Here is an 18,964-nt window from a genome sequence, read left to right on the forward strand (position 1 = left end):
TCACCTCACCCAACCCTCCATCTCTCCATCCATCTATCATTCACCTGTGGCATTCAGATGAAAGAGGGAATGAAAAAAAGGGAGGGAGGAAGAGAGGAGGGGTGGTGCTTTCACTGTATAGAACTGTGTCACCATCGACTTTGTTGTATCTCTTTGAATTCTGTGATCCTTTCTGACTGTAGACCCAGGGGATATCCTTTTACAATCAGAGGTGTGTGTGTGTGTGTGTGTGTGTGTGTGTGTGTGTGTGTGTGTGTGTGTGTGTGTGTGTGTGTGTGTGTGTGTGTGTGTGTGTGTGTGTGTGTGTGTGTGCGTGTGTGTGTGTGTGTGTGTGTGTGTGTGTGTGTGTGTGGGGGAATGGAGAGATGGACTTAGCGCACCTGGGGGTAAGGGAGATTTCTATTCTCTTTTCACACAAGACAAACTTCAGACACTGCCTTGTACTACACTAGATCTCTGGTGATTGGAGAGAGGGGTGGTCTACTTTAGATCACTACAAAAGAAGAGATACACATCACAATAGAAGTTCCATTATTATTACTAAATATTCCAATATTATTACTAAATATCTTGATGAAGAGGACATAGTAACATTCAGACAAAATATGTTTGTCCCAAATTGCACACTCTTCTCTATATGGTCACTACTTTTTACCCGGTCAGAAGTAGTGCACTCTATTGGGAACAGGTTGTCATTTGGGAGGCAACCACAATATAGGCATCGGGTAAGATTTTCTAAAGGACTCCAGATATCAATGTAGACAGACGCTAACTACCCTCTCATGGGTGGTGGTAGAGGGATCTGTCATAATGGTTTTCAACCATCTCTGCTGGGAATCTTGTGGCTCTCACAACTATAGCCCAGAGCTCCTCTTCTCCAGTCCTGGAAATGACTAAATGAGAGCGGAACGTTCTCCTTTTCGGTGGGGAGGACTTGTAATTTGCCATAATGGCTGACACATGTACACACCATCTGCCGGCCGCTAGCTATGGAAATGTATCAGTAGCACACACACGTAGACATATAGACACACACATGAACACCAGCACTCACACACACGTATACTCCGTTCCTCCCCACCGCCAGACACACACATTCTCTCTTCATACATGTGTTTTCAACATCACCACCAGAAAAGACTGTTTGTTTCTACATTTTTTACGTTTACATTTCTGGATCCAGAACTGTCAGCATACAGGCCCAGATAGAGCAATTAGTACGGAAGAAGAGCCAAAAAAACGTCTGATGAAAGAAAGGCTGCATGTTGACCTCATTGTGACTCTATGTCCGTTTTTCCTATTCCTAAATCACAGAAGGTTGCGTCTGAAATGGCACCCTATATATGCCCTATGGGCCCCGGTCGAACGTAGTGCACTACATAGGGAATAGGGTGTCATTTTGAACGCAGCCGGGAAGTCATTTGCAGAGCTGTGAATTCCACAGTGCCAGTCTGCCCTCTCCTTACATGGATTTACAATGGCTGTTTATGCTTAAAAACCTATCATTATTCTATATTTGCTCTGCAGATGCCAGTATCCATAGCGACCATTGTTTAAGCACCGTTTCAAACACGTCTTTTTCGACAGGCGGCCGTTTGAGTCATGTATGTCACGTCAACTTTTACTTTGTTTTGCTGTTAATTGGTCTCTGAATGGACTATGCATGGAGCCTGCAGCAAAACTATTCTTCATAGAAAATGAATAGGGGAATGTTAATGGCGTGTAACAAATAGGAAAGACAAGCTGAGAGATGTGTGCCAAATGTTTGTTCATGATTCATTTTGACTGTTTCAAAACTATCTTTCGATGTTCTCCGCCTTCATCTCTCTCTTAAGGCGTCTGCATGCTTCCCAGCCAAAACAGTTCAGAAGAGTTTGTGCATATATATTATTTTTATTTATTTTATTAAAATGTTATTAACATTTTTACTTCAGTTTATTTTACTAAATACTTTCACCTAGCTGATTTCAGCTTTCTCACTTCAACTAGCTGACTTGGGCTAGCTGACTTCACCTAGCTGACTTGGGCTATCTGACTTCAACTAGCTGACTTGGGCTATCTGACTTCAACTAGCTGACTTGGGCTAGCTGACTTCACCTAGCTGACTTGGGCTATCTGACTTCAACTAGCTATCTTGGGCTATCTGACTTCAACTAGCTATCTTGGGCTATCTGACTTCAACTAGCTATCTTGGGCTATCTGACTTCAACTAGCTATCTTGGGCTATCTGACTTCAACTAGCTGACTTGGGCTATCTGACTTCACCTAGCTGACTTGGGCTATCTGACTTCAACTAGCTATCTTGGGCTATCTGACTTCAACTAGCTGACTTGGGCTATCTGACTTCAACTAGCTGACTTGGGCTATCTGACTTCAACTAGCTGACTTGGGTTATCTGACTTCAACTAGCTGACTTGGGCTATCTGACTTCAACTAGCTATCTTGGGCTATCTGACTTCACCTAGCTGACTTGGACTAGCTGACTTCACCTAGCTGACTTGGGCTATCTGACTTCAACTAGCTGACTTGGACTATCTGACTTCAACTAGCTGACTTGGGCTATCTGACTTCACCTATCTCACTTCACCTCGCTGACTTGGGCTAGCTGACTTCACCTATCTCACTTCACCTCGCTGACTTGGGCTAGCTGACTTCACCTATCTCACTTCACCTCGCTGACTTGGGCTAGCTGACTTCACCTATCTCACTTCACCTCGCTGACTTGGGCTAGCTGACTTCACCTATCTCACTTCACCTAGCTGACTTGGGCTAGCTGACTTCACCTAGTTGACTTGGGCTAGCTGACTTCATCTAGCTAACTTGGGCTAGCTGACTTCACCTAGCTGACTTGGGCTAGCTGACTTCACTAGCTGACTTGGGCTAGCTGACTTCACCTAGCTGACTTGGGCTAGTTGACTTCACCTAGCTGACTTGGGCTAGCTGACTTGGGCTAGCTGACTTCACCTAGCTGACTTGGGCTAGCTGATTTCACCTAGCTGACTTGGGCTAGCTGACTTCACCTAGCTGACTTGGGCTAGCTGACTTCACCTAGCTGACTTGGGCTAGCTGACTTCACCTAGCTGACTTGGGCTAGCTGACTTCACCTAGCTGACTTGGGCTAGCTGACTTCACCTAGCTGACTTGGGCTAGCTGACTTCACCTAGCTGACTTGGGCTAGCTGACTTCACCTAGCTGACTTGGGCTAGCTGATTTCACCTAGCTGACTTGGGCTAGCTGACTTCACCTAGCTGACTTGGGCTAGCTGACTTCACCTAGCTGACTTGGGCTAGCTGACTTCACCTAGCTGACTTGGGCTAGCTGACTTCACCTAGCTGACTTGGGCTAGCTGACTTCACCTAACTGACTTGGGCTAGCTGACTTCTCCTAGCTGACTTGGGCTAGCTGACTTCACCTAGCTGAACTGAAGCATGCTGATGCCTTTATACACCACACACCTTTTCTCCTCCTCTCTATTGCTATCCTCCCTCTCCCTTTATTACCTTGCCACCTCTCCCTCTCTCTCTCTTATCTCCATCCCCTCTTGCTACCCTCTCGCCCTCCATTCTCTTGGCATCTCTCCCTCTACCCCCTTGTCTCCCCCTCTCTCCTTCTCTCCTTCTCTCGCTCTTTCTCACACCTTCTCTGCCTCTCTAATATAATAATAATAATATATGCCATTTAGCTGACGCTTTTATCCAAAGCGACTTACAGTCATGTGTGCATACATTCTACGTATGGGTGGTCCCGGGAATCGAACCCACTACCCTGGCGTTACAAGCGCCATGCTCTACCAACTGAGCCACAGAAGAGCCACTCTCTCTCTCTACTTCACCCCGCTTTCTTCCCCCCCTCAGTTCTCTTGTCTTGTACCAAAGCTTCTTCCCCCAGGGGGGTGTCTGTGTGCATGTGGTTCCCAGACAGATGATCTCTCATCCAGTTGATTCAAACTGGAAATGCTGATATTGGTCAGGTTCAAAGAACCTTCACACACACACACATATACCTCAGTACAGGTGCATCAAAGCAGGGACCGAGAGACTGAAAAATAGCTTATATTTCAAGGCCATCAGACTGTTAAACAGCCACCACTAACATCTCACAGTGTACTTTATACCATACTGGACTAAAAAATCTAGTCATCTTAATAATGAAAAATTAATTTCATCTTTAAAAATGTATCACCAGCCACTTTAAACAATGCCTCTTAATATAATGTTTACATACTCTACATTACTCATCTCACACTGTACTTTATACCATCTACTGCATCTTGTCATCTTTATGCAATACATGTATCACCAGCCACTTTAAACAATGCCACTTTTATATGTTTACATACCCTACATTACTCATCTCATATGTATATACTGTACTCTATACCATCTACTGCATCTTGTCATCTTTATGCAATACATGTATCACCAGCCACTTTAAACAATGCCACTTTTATATGTTTACATACCCTACATTACTCATCTCATATGTATATACTGTACTTGATACCATCTACTGCATCTTGCCTATGCCGTTCTGTACCATCACTCATTCATACATCTTTATGTACATATTCTTATCCCTTTACACTTGTGTCCTACTAGGTTACATCAAACCATAACACTGTATCTACAACAGGTATGCTTGGGAAGGAGTTTGGGGCAGGGCTCTGCTTTTCAAGTCTTTGTTGTGAGACTTGTGTCAGTAGATATGAAAGGACTGCCGCACCACTTGTTCTTATGACAAGGAGTCTCAAGGTGCAGATAAAGTACAAGGGTTTGGATGGATGTCCTGAGGGCCTTTCTCATTCATAAGAGGAACGTTTCATCTATCATGAGGTTCAAAGGCGGAAAGGTTGTTATCCGTTTTGGGTCCTTTTCCTGAGTCAGCATGCACCATAAAAATACATTGCCTTTTTGATTTTAAAAGTTGATACACCGTGTTAAATTGTGATGGTATTATTTTCTGTGGGCTGTAGATTGATTCAAATGTATGCTTGTTACACACCCATGTCTGGAAGGATGAAGTGAGGTGTTTAACAAGTACAGTAGAATAAAGAACCAGTAGTTGACAATAGCTTACACCATTGAATGCTGCTAAACGTCATGTTGTCCATTGCTGGAGAAGGGAAGGGTAGAGATTGTTGGGTGTGTCAGCAATCTTTGAAGGAGAGGGGAAACCGTGCATGGGAGATCACCAGAGCTGACTTGAGCGCACAGCAAGGCAGTGGAATCATTACTCAATGAACATTGAAGTATTGAGCCATGCAGAATGACAAATGCTTGTTTAAAAAGGTTAAAGACCCGTTTTCTGTCTTGTGTAATGATGCGTGACAACGGTATGAGGATAACCTTGATAAGTTCGACGACAATGCTCCAATTTTGGGGTGTTATGATTATGAAACTGCTACACTTTTCAGCATTCAGGAAATAGGTTTATAGAGAACAGTTAGGCTACTCAACGTAAGGAAAAGCAGTATGCTGACAATATTTTGCTCCTTGCTCACCGAACAGGACAGCGACTCATGGGATGTAGTGTGGGCTGTAGAACAAGGCTCAACTTTGGAAAGGCGCTGTCCAAAGTATCCGTGTGTTTTACCATGGTCGTGATTTTCACCTATTTCTTCTACTGTTTTACCGGATTATGTGACTCCGCGCCGAGACAGATGTTCGACCATCACACTGTAAACAGAGACTATGATATATCGGACCGTACGTACGACAACCTGCGACCGTCAGCTCGACTCTATCCTCACCAGCCGGGCGCACCGACTCCCTGGAACAGGACAGACACTTCAACGGGCGCCGCGCTCCACAGTGCAGACGAACAGGTCGCCAAGCTACAGTGGGTTGAAGGCGGACTGCTCCCACAAGAAATACCGGAGAGCACCAAGGAAAATCTAGCTGCTAACGGCATCCCGGTGTCCAACACATTTGAGAGTAAGAAGTTCCCACAAGCCATCATAATCGGTGTGAAGAAAGGCGGAACGCGCGCTCTGCTGGAGTTCCTACGGATTCATCCGGACGTGAGAGCTGTCGGGGCAGAACCTCACTTTTTCGACAGGTTCTACGAGAAAGGACTTGAGTGGTACAGGTAAGGTACATATTCTGCTACTTTACAATGTCCATGGAGTGTTTATCAGCGCCAGTAAAAAACATTCTAGCCTACTCTGATATTGCGATATCTTGAATCGAATCTGTGAATTGGGGGCCGGGGCTGCTTTTCATATATATCAAATATTTTGCAATACAAACATCTAACATATCATTTAGTAGTATTTGTACTGTTCACAACAGTTCCAGTTGAAGCTGCATGTTGAGCCTTGGAGAAAGATGACACCTCAGCCACTGTAGGATGATGAATGGAGATGACAGGTAGATGAGGAGCACTGTTCTCCCCGGGGAAGCTATTCCCTGTGAAGAACTCTGCTGAAGGTCTTGTCAATAACATACATAGATATTTGCACATTGACAGTCAGATATCAAGTACTGTGTGTGTGTGTGTGTGTCTGTGTCTGTGTCTGTGTGTGTGTGTGTGTGTGTGTGTGTGTGTGTGTGTGTGTGTGTGTGTGTGTGTGTGTGTGTGTGTGTGTGTGTGTGTGTGTGTGTGTGTGTGTGTGTGTGTGTGTGTGTGTGTGTGTGTGTGTGTGTGTGTGTGTGTGTGTGTGTGTGTCTGTGTGTGAGCGTGTGTGAGCGTGTGTATGTGTCAATACAACCCTGCCTGACTTGATGTAGATGAAGAGGTTATAAGTCCCTGGGGTGTTGTTAATCCTCATGACAGTGTTTTAAACACCATTTCTTCAGTTCAACATGACTTCCCATATTAACATACAATCCATGTCTATTCTATTGGAATGGAATGGTGCACTCCCATTAAAAGCCCATGTCCTCTTGAATGATCATAGGCTTTACCCTGACTTTTTCCTCCTTACTAGCTCTGACCTTGCTGATTTATTGAGGAATAATGTACTTACTATGACTGAGATATGTGGTTGTCCCACCTAGCTACGGTATTGTAAGTTTAACTGTAAGTCGCTATGGATAAGAGCATCTGCTAAATGACTAAAATGTTAAATGTTAACTTAAATGTTAGTCTCATCTTTGTAGGAAAAGAGGGTGGAATCAATAATAAGCAGGCCTAACTCATCGTCTATACTTCATATACAGCAGGAATTGGTCTCAATAGAAGATACATATTTCTTTGCAGTAGTTTGATTTTGGATTTTGCCAAGAGTGAATACAGCCACAGTGTGATACAGGCTGAAACATATAATGTCTTGGCATATACATGAGAAATCTCCACCCAGGCACTGTAGCTACTTTGGAGGTGATAGGATCTGCTGGTAATAGATGACGCAGCTGACCATAGCTGTAATTGGGGTGTAATTATGGCTCTACCAACCCTATTGCAGGGATATGGATGTTGATGGCCCTTTACCTGCCTTACTGCAGGCCTATGAAGCTAGAGAAGGCTGGAGGTTCTGATTACCTTCAGATGTCTGGACTGGAGGATCCTGCTGGAGAATGTCATAGCTGAGGAGAAAGACTGTTTGACCGCGCCTAGAAGCGCTGATCTAGGACCATGTTCCCTCTGTCCATGTAATATTATTCATTATGATCTAAAAAGCTAAACTGATCATAGATCAGCACTCCTACTCTGAGACATTTTATGAATAGGGTTTTGATGTTTTCATCCTCCCCAGGGTCAGGAGTTTGTCCAGAAGTTTTCTTTTAAAAACCATATGACCTGATTAGAAAAATGATCTGGTCCCATCATAACCTATATAAATATTTTGTTTACAGCTGATTTATTACTACAACTAGGGCCTGAAGTTTGCTCAGGAAAAACTCAGGGCCCCAGGAAAACTATTTCAGGCTGTCAGGTAAAAACTCAATAAAACAAGTTTCAAATATTAGGAAAATGTCTACACATTTCAGCTGTTTCAAAAACATTGCTCTGCTATTACCATTTAAATCAAATATATTTTTATCTGTCACATGCGTGGAATCCAACAGTGAAATGCGTGGAATTATACTGTAGGAGTGTTGGCTCAACAAGACAATTCTGTTCACACTGCCCTGCTTCAAGGGGGACAACTGTTGGGAGCGTGTCATGTGCTCTAAATATATCTGTACTTTACTTTACTATTTATATTTTTGACTACTTTTACTTTTACTTCACTACATTCCTAAAGAAAATATTTCATATTTCCCCTGACATCCAAAAATACTCATTACATTTTGAATGCTTTGCAGGACAGAAAAATTGTTAAATTCACACACTTATCAAGAGAACATCACTGGTCATCCCTACTGCCTTCGATTTGGCAGATTCACTAAATACACATGCTTCATTTGTAAATGATGTCTGAGTGTTGGAGTTTGCCCCTGACTAAAAAACAAGAAAATGGTGCCATCTGGTTTGCTTTATGTAAGGAATTGTATACTTTTACTTTTGATGCTTAAGTATATTTTAGCAATTACATGTAATTTTGATACTTAAGTATATTTAAAACCAAATACTTTTGGACTTATACTCAAGTTGTCATATTCGTCGAAATGAGTAGACCAAGGTGCACCGTGGTAAGCGTCCATCTGTCTTTATTTGATGAACACCAAAATATATATATATATATTATAAACAACTGTAATGTTCTGCAGGCTACACAGTAACTATACAAAAACCAAGATCCCACAATCTAAGGTGGGAAAAATGGCTTCCTAAGTATGATCCCAGATCAGAGACAACGATAAACAGCTGCCTCTGATTGGGAACCATACTAGGCCAACAAAGAAATAGAAACATAGATTTGCCCACCCAAGTCACACCCTGACCTAACCAAATAGAGAATAAAAAGGCTCTCTAAGGTCAGGGCGTGACACAAGTAGTATTTTAGTGGGTGAATTTCACTTTTATTTAGGTCATTTTCTATTAAGGTATCTTTCTTTTAATCAAGTATGACAATTTGGTACTTTTCCCACCACTGCAAGTATGTCAGTTTATATTTGAGTAATACATGTACTGTAGCTGACGGTATTTTGATGAAAAGTGTAGTAAGTGTGAAAAGGCTCCACGTTCTTTAGTTTGGCCGATTCCTCTGACTGTGTTTGACATGTTTAGGATGACAATGATAGTCAGAGGATTGGGCTACATACAGCACATACTGATCTAGGATCAGGATTTTGTAACTACAGCACATACTGATCCAAGATCAGGCTATTGTAGCCACAGCACATACTGATATCGGATCAGGCTATTGTAACTACAGCACATACTGATATAGGATCAGGCTATTGTAGCTACAGAACATACTGATCTAGGATCAGGCTATTGTAGATAAGCCTTTCTCTCATTTAGAAACAACATGGAGGAAGATGAAGTGGGAGAGAATTTGACAGATAGTTTGAGTTTGAAAAATAAAGTGAAATTCTCATCTGTAATTTAATATTTAAATTATTTTTTCTTAATCTTTTTAGCAGCATTTAAACTTAAAACATACGAACACATGGAAACACTTCTGCCACTGATCATTGTAGCATGCTGCTCTCTCCATTTCTCTCTCTCTCTCTCTCTCTCTCTCTCTCTCTCTCTCTCTCTCTCTCTCTCTCTCTCTCTCTCTCTCTCTCTCTCTCTCTCTCTCTCTCTCTCTCTCTCTCTCTCTCTCTCTCTCTCTCTCTCTCTCTCTCTCTCTCTCTCTCTCTCTCTCTCTCTCTCTCTCTCTCTCTCTCTCTGTTCATTAAGAGTGGCAGATGAAGGAGATGAAGTGTTTATGTATAATATCTGTGACAGCAGTGGTTTCCAGGAGGCAGGGTAGTGTGGTACTATGTGTGTTTTAATTGCCGGGGCTGTAGCAGGCACAATACCATCACAATCACATGCAGATGTGGCCACGGCAACTAGAAACAGTGTTCAGTCACATAAGTGATGTCATGAGCAGCACATTGTTTGAACAGACAGTTGATGAAATTATAAAAACACTACAGTACGTATGTTACCATTCTGTAGTGCTCAGCTACGGTACGTATGTTACCAGAACCATTCTGTAGTGTTTAGCTACGTTACCAGAACCATTCTGTGATGCTCAGCTACAGTACGTATGTTACCAGAACCATTCTGTGATGCTCAGCTACAGTACGTATGTTACCAGAACCATTCTGTAGTGTTTAGCTACGTTACCAGAACCATTCTGTGATGCTCAGCTACAGTACGTATGTTACCAGAACCATTTTGTAGTGCTCAGCTACGGTACGTATGTTACCAGAACCATTCTGTAGTGCTCAGCTACGGTACGTATGTTACCAGAACCATTCTGTAGTGCTCAGCTACGGTACGTATGTTACCAGAACCATTCTGTGATGCTCAGCTACAGTACGTATGTTACCAGAACCATTCTGTAGTGTTTAGCTACGGTACGTATGTTACCAGAACCATTCTGTAGTGCTAATCTACGGTACATATGTTACCAGAACCATTCTGTAGTGCTCAGCTACGGTACGTATGTTACCAGAACCATTCTGTAGTGCTCAGCTACAGTACGTATGTTACCAGGACCATTCTGTAGTGCTCAGCTACAGTACGTATGTTACCAGAACCATTCTGTAGTGCTCAGCTACAGTATGTATGTTACCAGAACCATTCTGTGATGCTCAGCTACGGTACGTATGTTACCAGAACCATTCTGTAGTGCTCAGCTACAGTACGTATGTTACCAGAACCATTCTGTAGTGCTCAGCTACAGTATGTATGTTACCAGAACCATTCTGTAGTGCTCAGCTACAGTACGTATGTTACCAGAACCATTCTGTAGTGCTCAGCTACAGTATGTATGTTACCAGAACCATTCTGTGATGCTCAGCTACAGTACGTATGTTACCAGAACCATTCTGTAGTGTTTAGCTACGGTACGTATGTTACCAGAACCATTCTGTAGTGCTAATCTACGGTACATATGCAGAACCATTCTGTAGTGCTCAGCACGGTACGTATGTTACCAGAACCATTCTGTAGTGCTCAGCTACAGTACGTATGTTACCAGGACCATTCTGTAGTGCTCAGCTACAGTACGTATGTTACCAGAACCATTCTGTAGTGCTCAGCTACAGTACGTATGTTACCAGAACCATTCTGTAGTGCTCAGCTACAGTATGTATGTTACCAGAACCATTCTGTAGTGCTCAGCTACAGTATGTATGTATGTTACCATTCTGTAGTGCTCAGCTACAGTATGTATGTTACCATTCTGTAGTGCTCAGCTACAGTATGTATGTTACCATTCTGTAGTGCTCAGCTACGGTACGTATGTTACCATTCTGTGATGCTCAGCTACAGTATGTATGTTACCATTCTGTAGTGCTCAGCTACAGTATGTATGTTACCATTCTGTGATGCTCAGCTACGGTACGTATGTTACCATTCTGTAGTGCTCAGCTACGGTACGTATGTTACCAGAACCATTCTGTGATGCTCAGCTACAGTACGTATGTTACCAGAACCATTCTGTAGTGTTTAGCTACAGTACGTATGTTACCATTCTGTAGTGCTCAGCTACGGTACGTATGTTACCAGAACCATTCTGTGATGCTCAGCTACAGTACGTATGTTACCAGAACCATTCTGTAGTGCTCAACTAATGTACGTATGTTACCAGAACCATTCTGTAGTGCTCAGCTACGGTACGTATGTTACCAGAACCATTCTGTAGTGCTCAGCTACGGTACGTATGTTACCAGAACCATTCTGTGATGCTCAGCTACAGTACGTATGTTACCAGAACCATTCTGTAGTGTTTAGCTACGGTACGTATGTTACCAGAACCATTCTGTAGTGCTAATCTACGGTACATATGTTACCAGAACCATTCTGTAGTGCTCAGCTACGGTACGTATGTTACCAGAACCATTCTGTAGTGCTCAGCTACAGTACGTATGTTACCAGGACCATTCTGTACCAGACGTATGTTACCATTCTGTAGTGCTCAGCTACAGTATGTATGTTACCAGAACCATTCTGTGATGCTCAGCTACGGTACGTATGTTACCAGAACCATTCTGTAGTGCTCAGCTACAGTACGTATGTTACCAGAACCATTCTGTAGTGCTCAGCTACAGTATGTATGTTACCAGAACCATTCTGTAGTGCTCAGCTACAACGTATGTTACCAGAACCATTCTGTAGTGCTCAGCTACAGTACGTATGTTACCAGAACCATTCTGTGATGCTCAGCTACAGTACGTATGTTACCAGAACCATTCTGTAGTGTTCAGCTACGTGTACGTAGTTACCAGAACCATTCTGTAGTGCTAATCTAGCAGATGTTACCAGAACCATTCTGTAGTGCTCAGCTACGGTACGTATGTTACCAGAACCATTCTGTAGTGCTCAGCTACAGTACGTATGTTACCAGGACCATTCTGTAGTGCTCAGCTACAGTACGTATGTTACCAGAACCATTCTGTAGTGCTCAGCTACAGTACGTATGTTACCAGAACCATTCTGTAGTGCTCAGCTACAGTATGTATGTTACCAGAACCATTCTGTAGTGCTCAGCTACAGTATGTATGTTACCATTCTGTAGTGCTCAGCTACAGTATGTATGTTACCATTCTGTAGTGCTCAGCTACAGTATGTATGTTACCATTCTGTAGTGCTCAGCTACGGTACGTATGTTACCATTCTGTGATGCTCAGCTACAGTATGTATGTTACCATTCTGTAGTGCTCAGCTACAGTATGTATGTTACCATTCTGTGATGCTCAGCTACGGTACGTATGTTACCATTCTGTAGTGCTCAGCTACGGTACGTATGTTACCAGAACCATTCTGTGATGCTCAGCTACAGTACGTATGTTACCAGAACCATTCTGTAGTGTTTAGCTACAGTACGTATGTTACCATTCTGTAGTGCTCAGCTACGGTACGTATGTTACCAGAACCATTCTGTGATGCTCAGCTACAGTACGTATGTTACCAGAACCATTCTGTAGTGCTCAACTACGGTACGTATGTTACCAGAACCATTCTGTAGTGCTCAGCTACGGTACGTATGTTACCAGAACCATTCTGTAGTGCTCAGCAGTACGTATGTTACCAGAACCATTCTGTGATGCTCAGCTACAGTACGTATGTTACCAGAACCATTCTGTAGTGTTTAGCAACGGTACGTATGTTACCAGAACCATTCTGTAGTGCTAATCTACGGTACATATGTTACCAGAACCATTCTGTAGTGCTCAGCTACGGTACGTATGTTACCAGAACCATTCTGTAGTGCTCAGCTACAGTACGTATGTTACCAGAACCATTCTGTAGTGCTCAGCTACAGTACGTATGTTACCAGAACCATTCTGTAGTGCTCAGCTACAGTACGTATGTTACCAGAACCATTCTGTGATGTAGTGCGTATGTTACCAGAACCATTCTGTAGTGCTCAGCTACAGTACGTATGTTACCAGAACCATTCTGTAGTGCTCAGCTACAGTATGTATGTTACCAGAACCATTCTGTAGTGCTCAGCTACAGTACGTATGTTACCAGAACCATTCTGTAGTGCTCAGCTACAGTATGTATGTTACCAGAACCATTCTGTGATGCTCAGCTACAGTACGTATGTTACCAGAACCATTCTGTAGTGTTTAGCTACGGTACGTATGTTACCAGAACCATTCTGTAGTGCTCATCTACGGTACATATGTTACCAGAACCATTCTGTAGTGCTCAGCTACAGTACGTATGTTACCAGAACCATTCTGTAGTGCTCAGCTACAGTACGTATGTTACCAGAACCATTCTGTAGTGCTCAGCTACAGTACGTATGTTACCAGAACCATTCTGTAGTGCTCAGCTACAGTACGTATGTTACCAGAACCATTCTGTAGTGCTCAGCTACAGTACGTATGTTACCAGAACCATTCTGTAGTGCTCAGCTACAGTACGTATGTTACCATTCTGTAGTGCTCAGCTACAGTACGTATGTTACCATTCTGTAGTGCTCAGCTACAGTACGTATGTTACCATTCTGTAGTGCTCAGCTACAGTACGTATGTTACCATTCTGTAGTGCTCAGCTACAGTACGTATGTTACCATTCTGTAGTGCTCAGCTACAGTACGTATGTTACCATTCTGTAGTGCTCAGCTACGGTACGTATGTTACCATTCTGTAGTGCTCAGCTACAGTACGTATGTTACCAGAACCATTCTGTAGTGCTCAGCTACAGTACGTATGTTACCAGAACCATTCTGTAGTGTTCAGCTACACGTATGTTACCATTCTGTAGTTCAGCCAGAACCATTCTGTAGATGCTCAGCTACAGTACGTATGTTACCAGAACCATTCTGTAGTGCTCTACGGTACGTATGTTACCAGAACCATTCTGTAGTGCTCAGCTACAGTACGTATGTTACCAGAACCATTCTGTAGTGTTCAGCTACAGTACGTATGTTACCAGAACCATTCTGTGATGCTCAGCTACAGTACGTATGTTACCAGAACCATTCTGTAGTGCTCAGCTACAGTACGTATGTTACCAGAACCATTCTGTAGTGCTCAGCTACGGTACGTATGTTACCAGAACCATTCCAGTGCTCAGCTGTACGTATGTTACCAGAACCATTCTGTAGTGCTCAGCTACAGTACGTATGTTACCATTCTGTAACCATTATTTTACCATTCTGTAGTGCTCAGCTACAGTACGTATGTTACCAGAACCACCAGTGCTCAGCTACAGTACGTATGTTACCAGAACCATTCTGAGTGCTCAGCTACAGTACGTATGTTACCAGAACCATTCTGTGATGCTCAGCTACGGTACGTATGTTACCATTCTGTAGTGCTCAGCTACAGTACGTATGTTACCAGAACCATTCTGTGAGTGCTCAGCTACCATTCTGTAGTGCTCAGCTACGGTACGTATGTTACCAGAACCATTCTGTAGTGCTCAGCTACGGTACGTATGTTACCATTCTGTAGCCACGTATGTTACCATTCTGTGATGCTCAGCTACGGTACGTATATTCTGTGATGTTACCAGAACCATTCTGTGATGCTCAGCTACGGTACGTATGTTACCAGAACCATTATGTTACCATTCTGATGCTCAGCTACAGTACGTATGTTACCAGTTACCATTCTGATGCTCAGCTACAGTACGTATGTTACCAGAACCATTCTGTAGTGCTCAGCTACGGTACGTATGTTACCAGAACCATTCTGTGATGCTCAGCTACGGTACGTATGTTACCAGAACCATTCTGTAGTGCTCAGCTACGGTACGTATGTTACCAGAACCATTCTGTGATGCTCAGCTACAGTACGTATGTTACCAGAACCATTCTGTGATGCTCAGCTACAGTACGTATGTTACCAGAACCATTCTGTAGTGCTCAGCTACAGTACGTATGTTACCAGAACCATTCTGTGATGCTCAGCTACGGTACGTATGTTACCAGAACCATTCTGTAGTGCTCAGCTACAGTACGTATGTTACCAGAACCATTCTGTAGTGCTCAGCTACAGTACGTATGTTACCAGAACCATTCTGTAGTGCTCAGCTACGGTACGTATGTTACCAGAACCATTCTGTGATGCTCAGCTACGGTACGTATGTTACCAGAACCATTCTGTAGTGCTCAGCTACGGTACGTATGTTACCAGAACCATTCTGTAGTGCTCAGCTACAGTACGTATGTTACCAGAACCATTCTGTAGTGCTCAGCTACGGTACATATGTTACCAGAACCATTCTGTAGTGCTCAGCTACAGTACGTATGTTACCAGAACCATTCTGTAGTGCTCAGCTACAGTACATATGTTACCAGAACCATTCTGTAATGCTCAGTTACGGTACGTATGTTACCAGAACCATTCTGTGATGCTCAGCTACGGTACGTATGTTACCAGAACCATTCTGTGATGCTCAGCTACGGTACGTATGTTACCAGAACCATTCTGTAGTGCTCAGCTACGGTACGTATGTTACCAGAACCATTCTGTGATGCTCAGCTACGGTACGTATGTTACCAGAACCATTCTGTAGTGTTCAGCTACAGTACGTATGTTACCAGAACCATTCTTTAGTGCTCAGCTACGGTACGTATGTTACCAGAACCATTCTGTAGTGCTCAGCTACGGTACGTATGTTACCAGAACCATTCTGTAATGCTCAGCTACATCAGTTATGTGGGATGTAATAAGATCATAATCATTGCTTGCTATTCAGTGTTTTGTCAGAAGATGTTGCTGAATAGACTAACAGGGCAACACTTTGGGGCCAGTGAAAGTAAGATGGAAGGTGAAAACAAGGTGATAGGACAGCAGGGAAGGAACATAAGATTAAACAAGAGTTATTCCTTTCTACTTCACGGTGCATTGTTTTCCTATCGCAGAACAGTTATTGTTATCATATACAGTACAATGGCAGATATAGAGAAACAAAAAGCCTGGACCCAGATCTGTCTGTGACCATAGGAGTTGGCAAGACAGTACAAACAGATCTGCGACCAGGCTATGAAATTATTGTCACTGAATCTTGAAGAGTGTGAAAGACAGTGAATCTGTTTGCATTCACATTAGATCACAGAGAGAGGACAGTGACAGTTTGGTGGTGGGAACCCATCCATTTGGAACAATTGGAACCCTCTCACCTGGGTGTCACTGACTGGGGGTCCCCATGGGAGTAACACACCTGACCCCTCTGTGCCCGCCATGCTTAGTTAGCAGAAACTCAACACACTGTCACGTCTGGGTGCACACACACACACACACACACACACACACACACACACACACACACACACACACACACACACACACACACACACACACACACACACACACACACACACACACACACACACACACACACACACACACACACACTGTGACAGCCTCCTCTTGAGCCCTTTGCTTTGCCATGTCAGTGTGTGTGAACTTCTGTCTTCCTCTCAGAACACATGAGAGCTGCACACCGTCAACAGAGCTTTAGCTACCCGCCAAATGGCCTGTGAATCTCGCTTATTGTATTGGAATATAATAAACTAAAAATATAGCTTTTAAATGCTTTAAAACTAGAACAATATTAGTTTTTTACAATCACTTTGGCACTAATTTCGGAACCTTGATGTCATTTTTCAAAACTCCAGACACAAAACTCACAACCAATGATCAAAATGCAAATTTTTCAAAGCTCTAACACTTTTTCCAATTGCTTGGATACAATACACATAAAGCTAAGATCATTTGCTCATTGAACTAAAATCACCTGCCTGTTCAAAATGACACAACTTAGCATCAAAGTATTACCATTTCAAATGCAATTCACACATCTGAAATGTCTATTCATTTCATTACAATGATCTAACTATCAATTGATACAACTGCTCAAAATGTTGCATTACTCTAAATGCATAGTTGTATGGAAACTGACAAACAATATTCCATGTTTAGATCATGAATGTTTCAGGATAACGAGATCCATTGACACCAATTACCGTGGAACATGAACCAATTGGACTACATTATCTATGGATGTAATATTTCATCATCATTCTTTATTAGACACTGTTTCTATGGTCCCATGTACCACTTTTCCAGACCATGTTTTCAGATTTGACATCACTTTATTAGGTACACCTATCTAGTAGTGGATAGGACCCCTCTCTCATTAACAAGGTGTTTTTGCCCACAGAAATGCCCCTCACTGAATGTGTTCTGTTTATCGCACCATTCTCTGTAAACTCTAGAGACTGTAGTGCATAAAAGTCCCAGGAAGGCAGCTGTTTCTGAGATGCTGGAATCATCATGTGTGGCATCAACAATCATACCACGGCCAAAGTTGCTTAGATTACGCATCTTGCCCATTCTAATGTTAGGTCGAACAACAACTTAAGCTCTCTACTCTATATATTGTAGAGCTGATGGCATGGCCTATGTCATTGCAGGCAGCCACATGATTTGCTGTTCGAATGTAACCTTCCTTGATGGGCTAAATGTGCTAAAGGTATGTAGAGCTGATGGCATGGCCTATGTCATTGTGTGGGATAATGTCAGGTTTCACCATGCTCAATGGGTGCAAGCATGGTTTCAGGCCCATCCACAATTTACCACCCTGTAAGTACAGGGAAAGGAGTAGTTACCACCCTATACTCTCCTTTCCTAAAACCAGATTGAGGAATTTTTCTCCACATGGAGGTGGAAGGTATATGATAGGCGCCCTCACGAACAAGCCACCCTTCTCCAGGCCATGGATGACTCATGCAATGACGTCACGGCAGACCAGTGTCAGGCCTGAAGATTCTTCCCAAGATGTTTGGCCAATGAAAACATCCATTGTGATGTGGATGAGAACCTGTGGCCAAACCCACAAGACAGGATTGAGGGAAATATAGAAGTACAGTAATCAATCTTTTGATTTGCTTTTTACAGTAAGCCAGGTGAGGAACACTGCAGTGATGTTTTACAGTAAGCCAGGTGAGGAACACTGCAGTGATGTTTTACAGTAAGCCAGGTGAGGAACACTGCAGTGATGTTTTACAGTAAGCCAGGTGAGGAACACTGCAGTGATGTTTTACAGTAAGCCAGGTGAGGAACACTGCAGTGATGTTTTACAGTATGCCAGGTGAGGAACACTGCAGTGATGTTTTACAGTAAGCCAGGTGAGGAACACTGCAGTGATGTTTTACAGTACGTCAGGTGAGGAACACTGCAGTGATGTTTTACAGTAATCCAGGTGAGGAACACTGCAGTGATGTTTTACAGTAAGCCAGGTGAGGAACACTGCAGTGATGTTTTACAGTAAGCCAGGTGAGGAACACTGCAGTGATGTTTTACAGTAAGCCAGGTGAGGAACACTGCAGTGATGTTTTACAGTAAGCCAGGTGAGGAACACTGCAGTGATGTTTTACAGTAAGCCAGGTGAGGAACACTGCAGTGATGTTTTACAGTAAGCCAGGTGAGGAACACTGCAGTGATGTTTT

The 18,964-nt window shown here is 43.0% G+C and overlaps 1 protein-coding gene across 1 annotated transcript in view; it reads left to right on the top strand.

The window, feature by feature from the left end:
* Window positions 1-4,208: 4,208 nt before the first annotated feature.
* The window catches only part of LOC127926127 (heparan sulfate glucosamine 3-O-sulfotransferase 6-like), a 32,652-nt gene continuing 17,896 nt past the window's right edge, over window positions 4,209-18,964 (top strand). The window contains exon 1 of the mRNA XM_052511510.1: window positions 4,209-6,087. Coding sequence (XP_052367470.1) covers window positions 5,519-6,087 — 569 coding nt within the window. The 5' untranslated portion in view covers window positions 4,209-5,518. The remainder of the gene's footprint in view (window positions 6,088-18,964) is intronic.

The sequence above is a fragment of the Oncorhynchus keta genome, unplaced genomic scaffold (assembly GCF_023373465.1).
Source record: "Oncorhynchus keta strain PuntledgeMale-10-30-2019 unplaced genomic scaffold, Oket_V2 Un_contig_6954_pilon_pilon, whole genome shotgun sequence".
Lineage (NCBI taxonomy): Eukaryota > Metazoa > Chordata > Actinopteri > Salmoniformes > Salmonidae > Oncorhynchus > Oncorhynchus keta.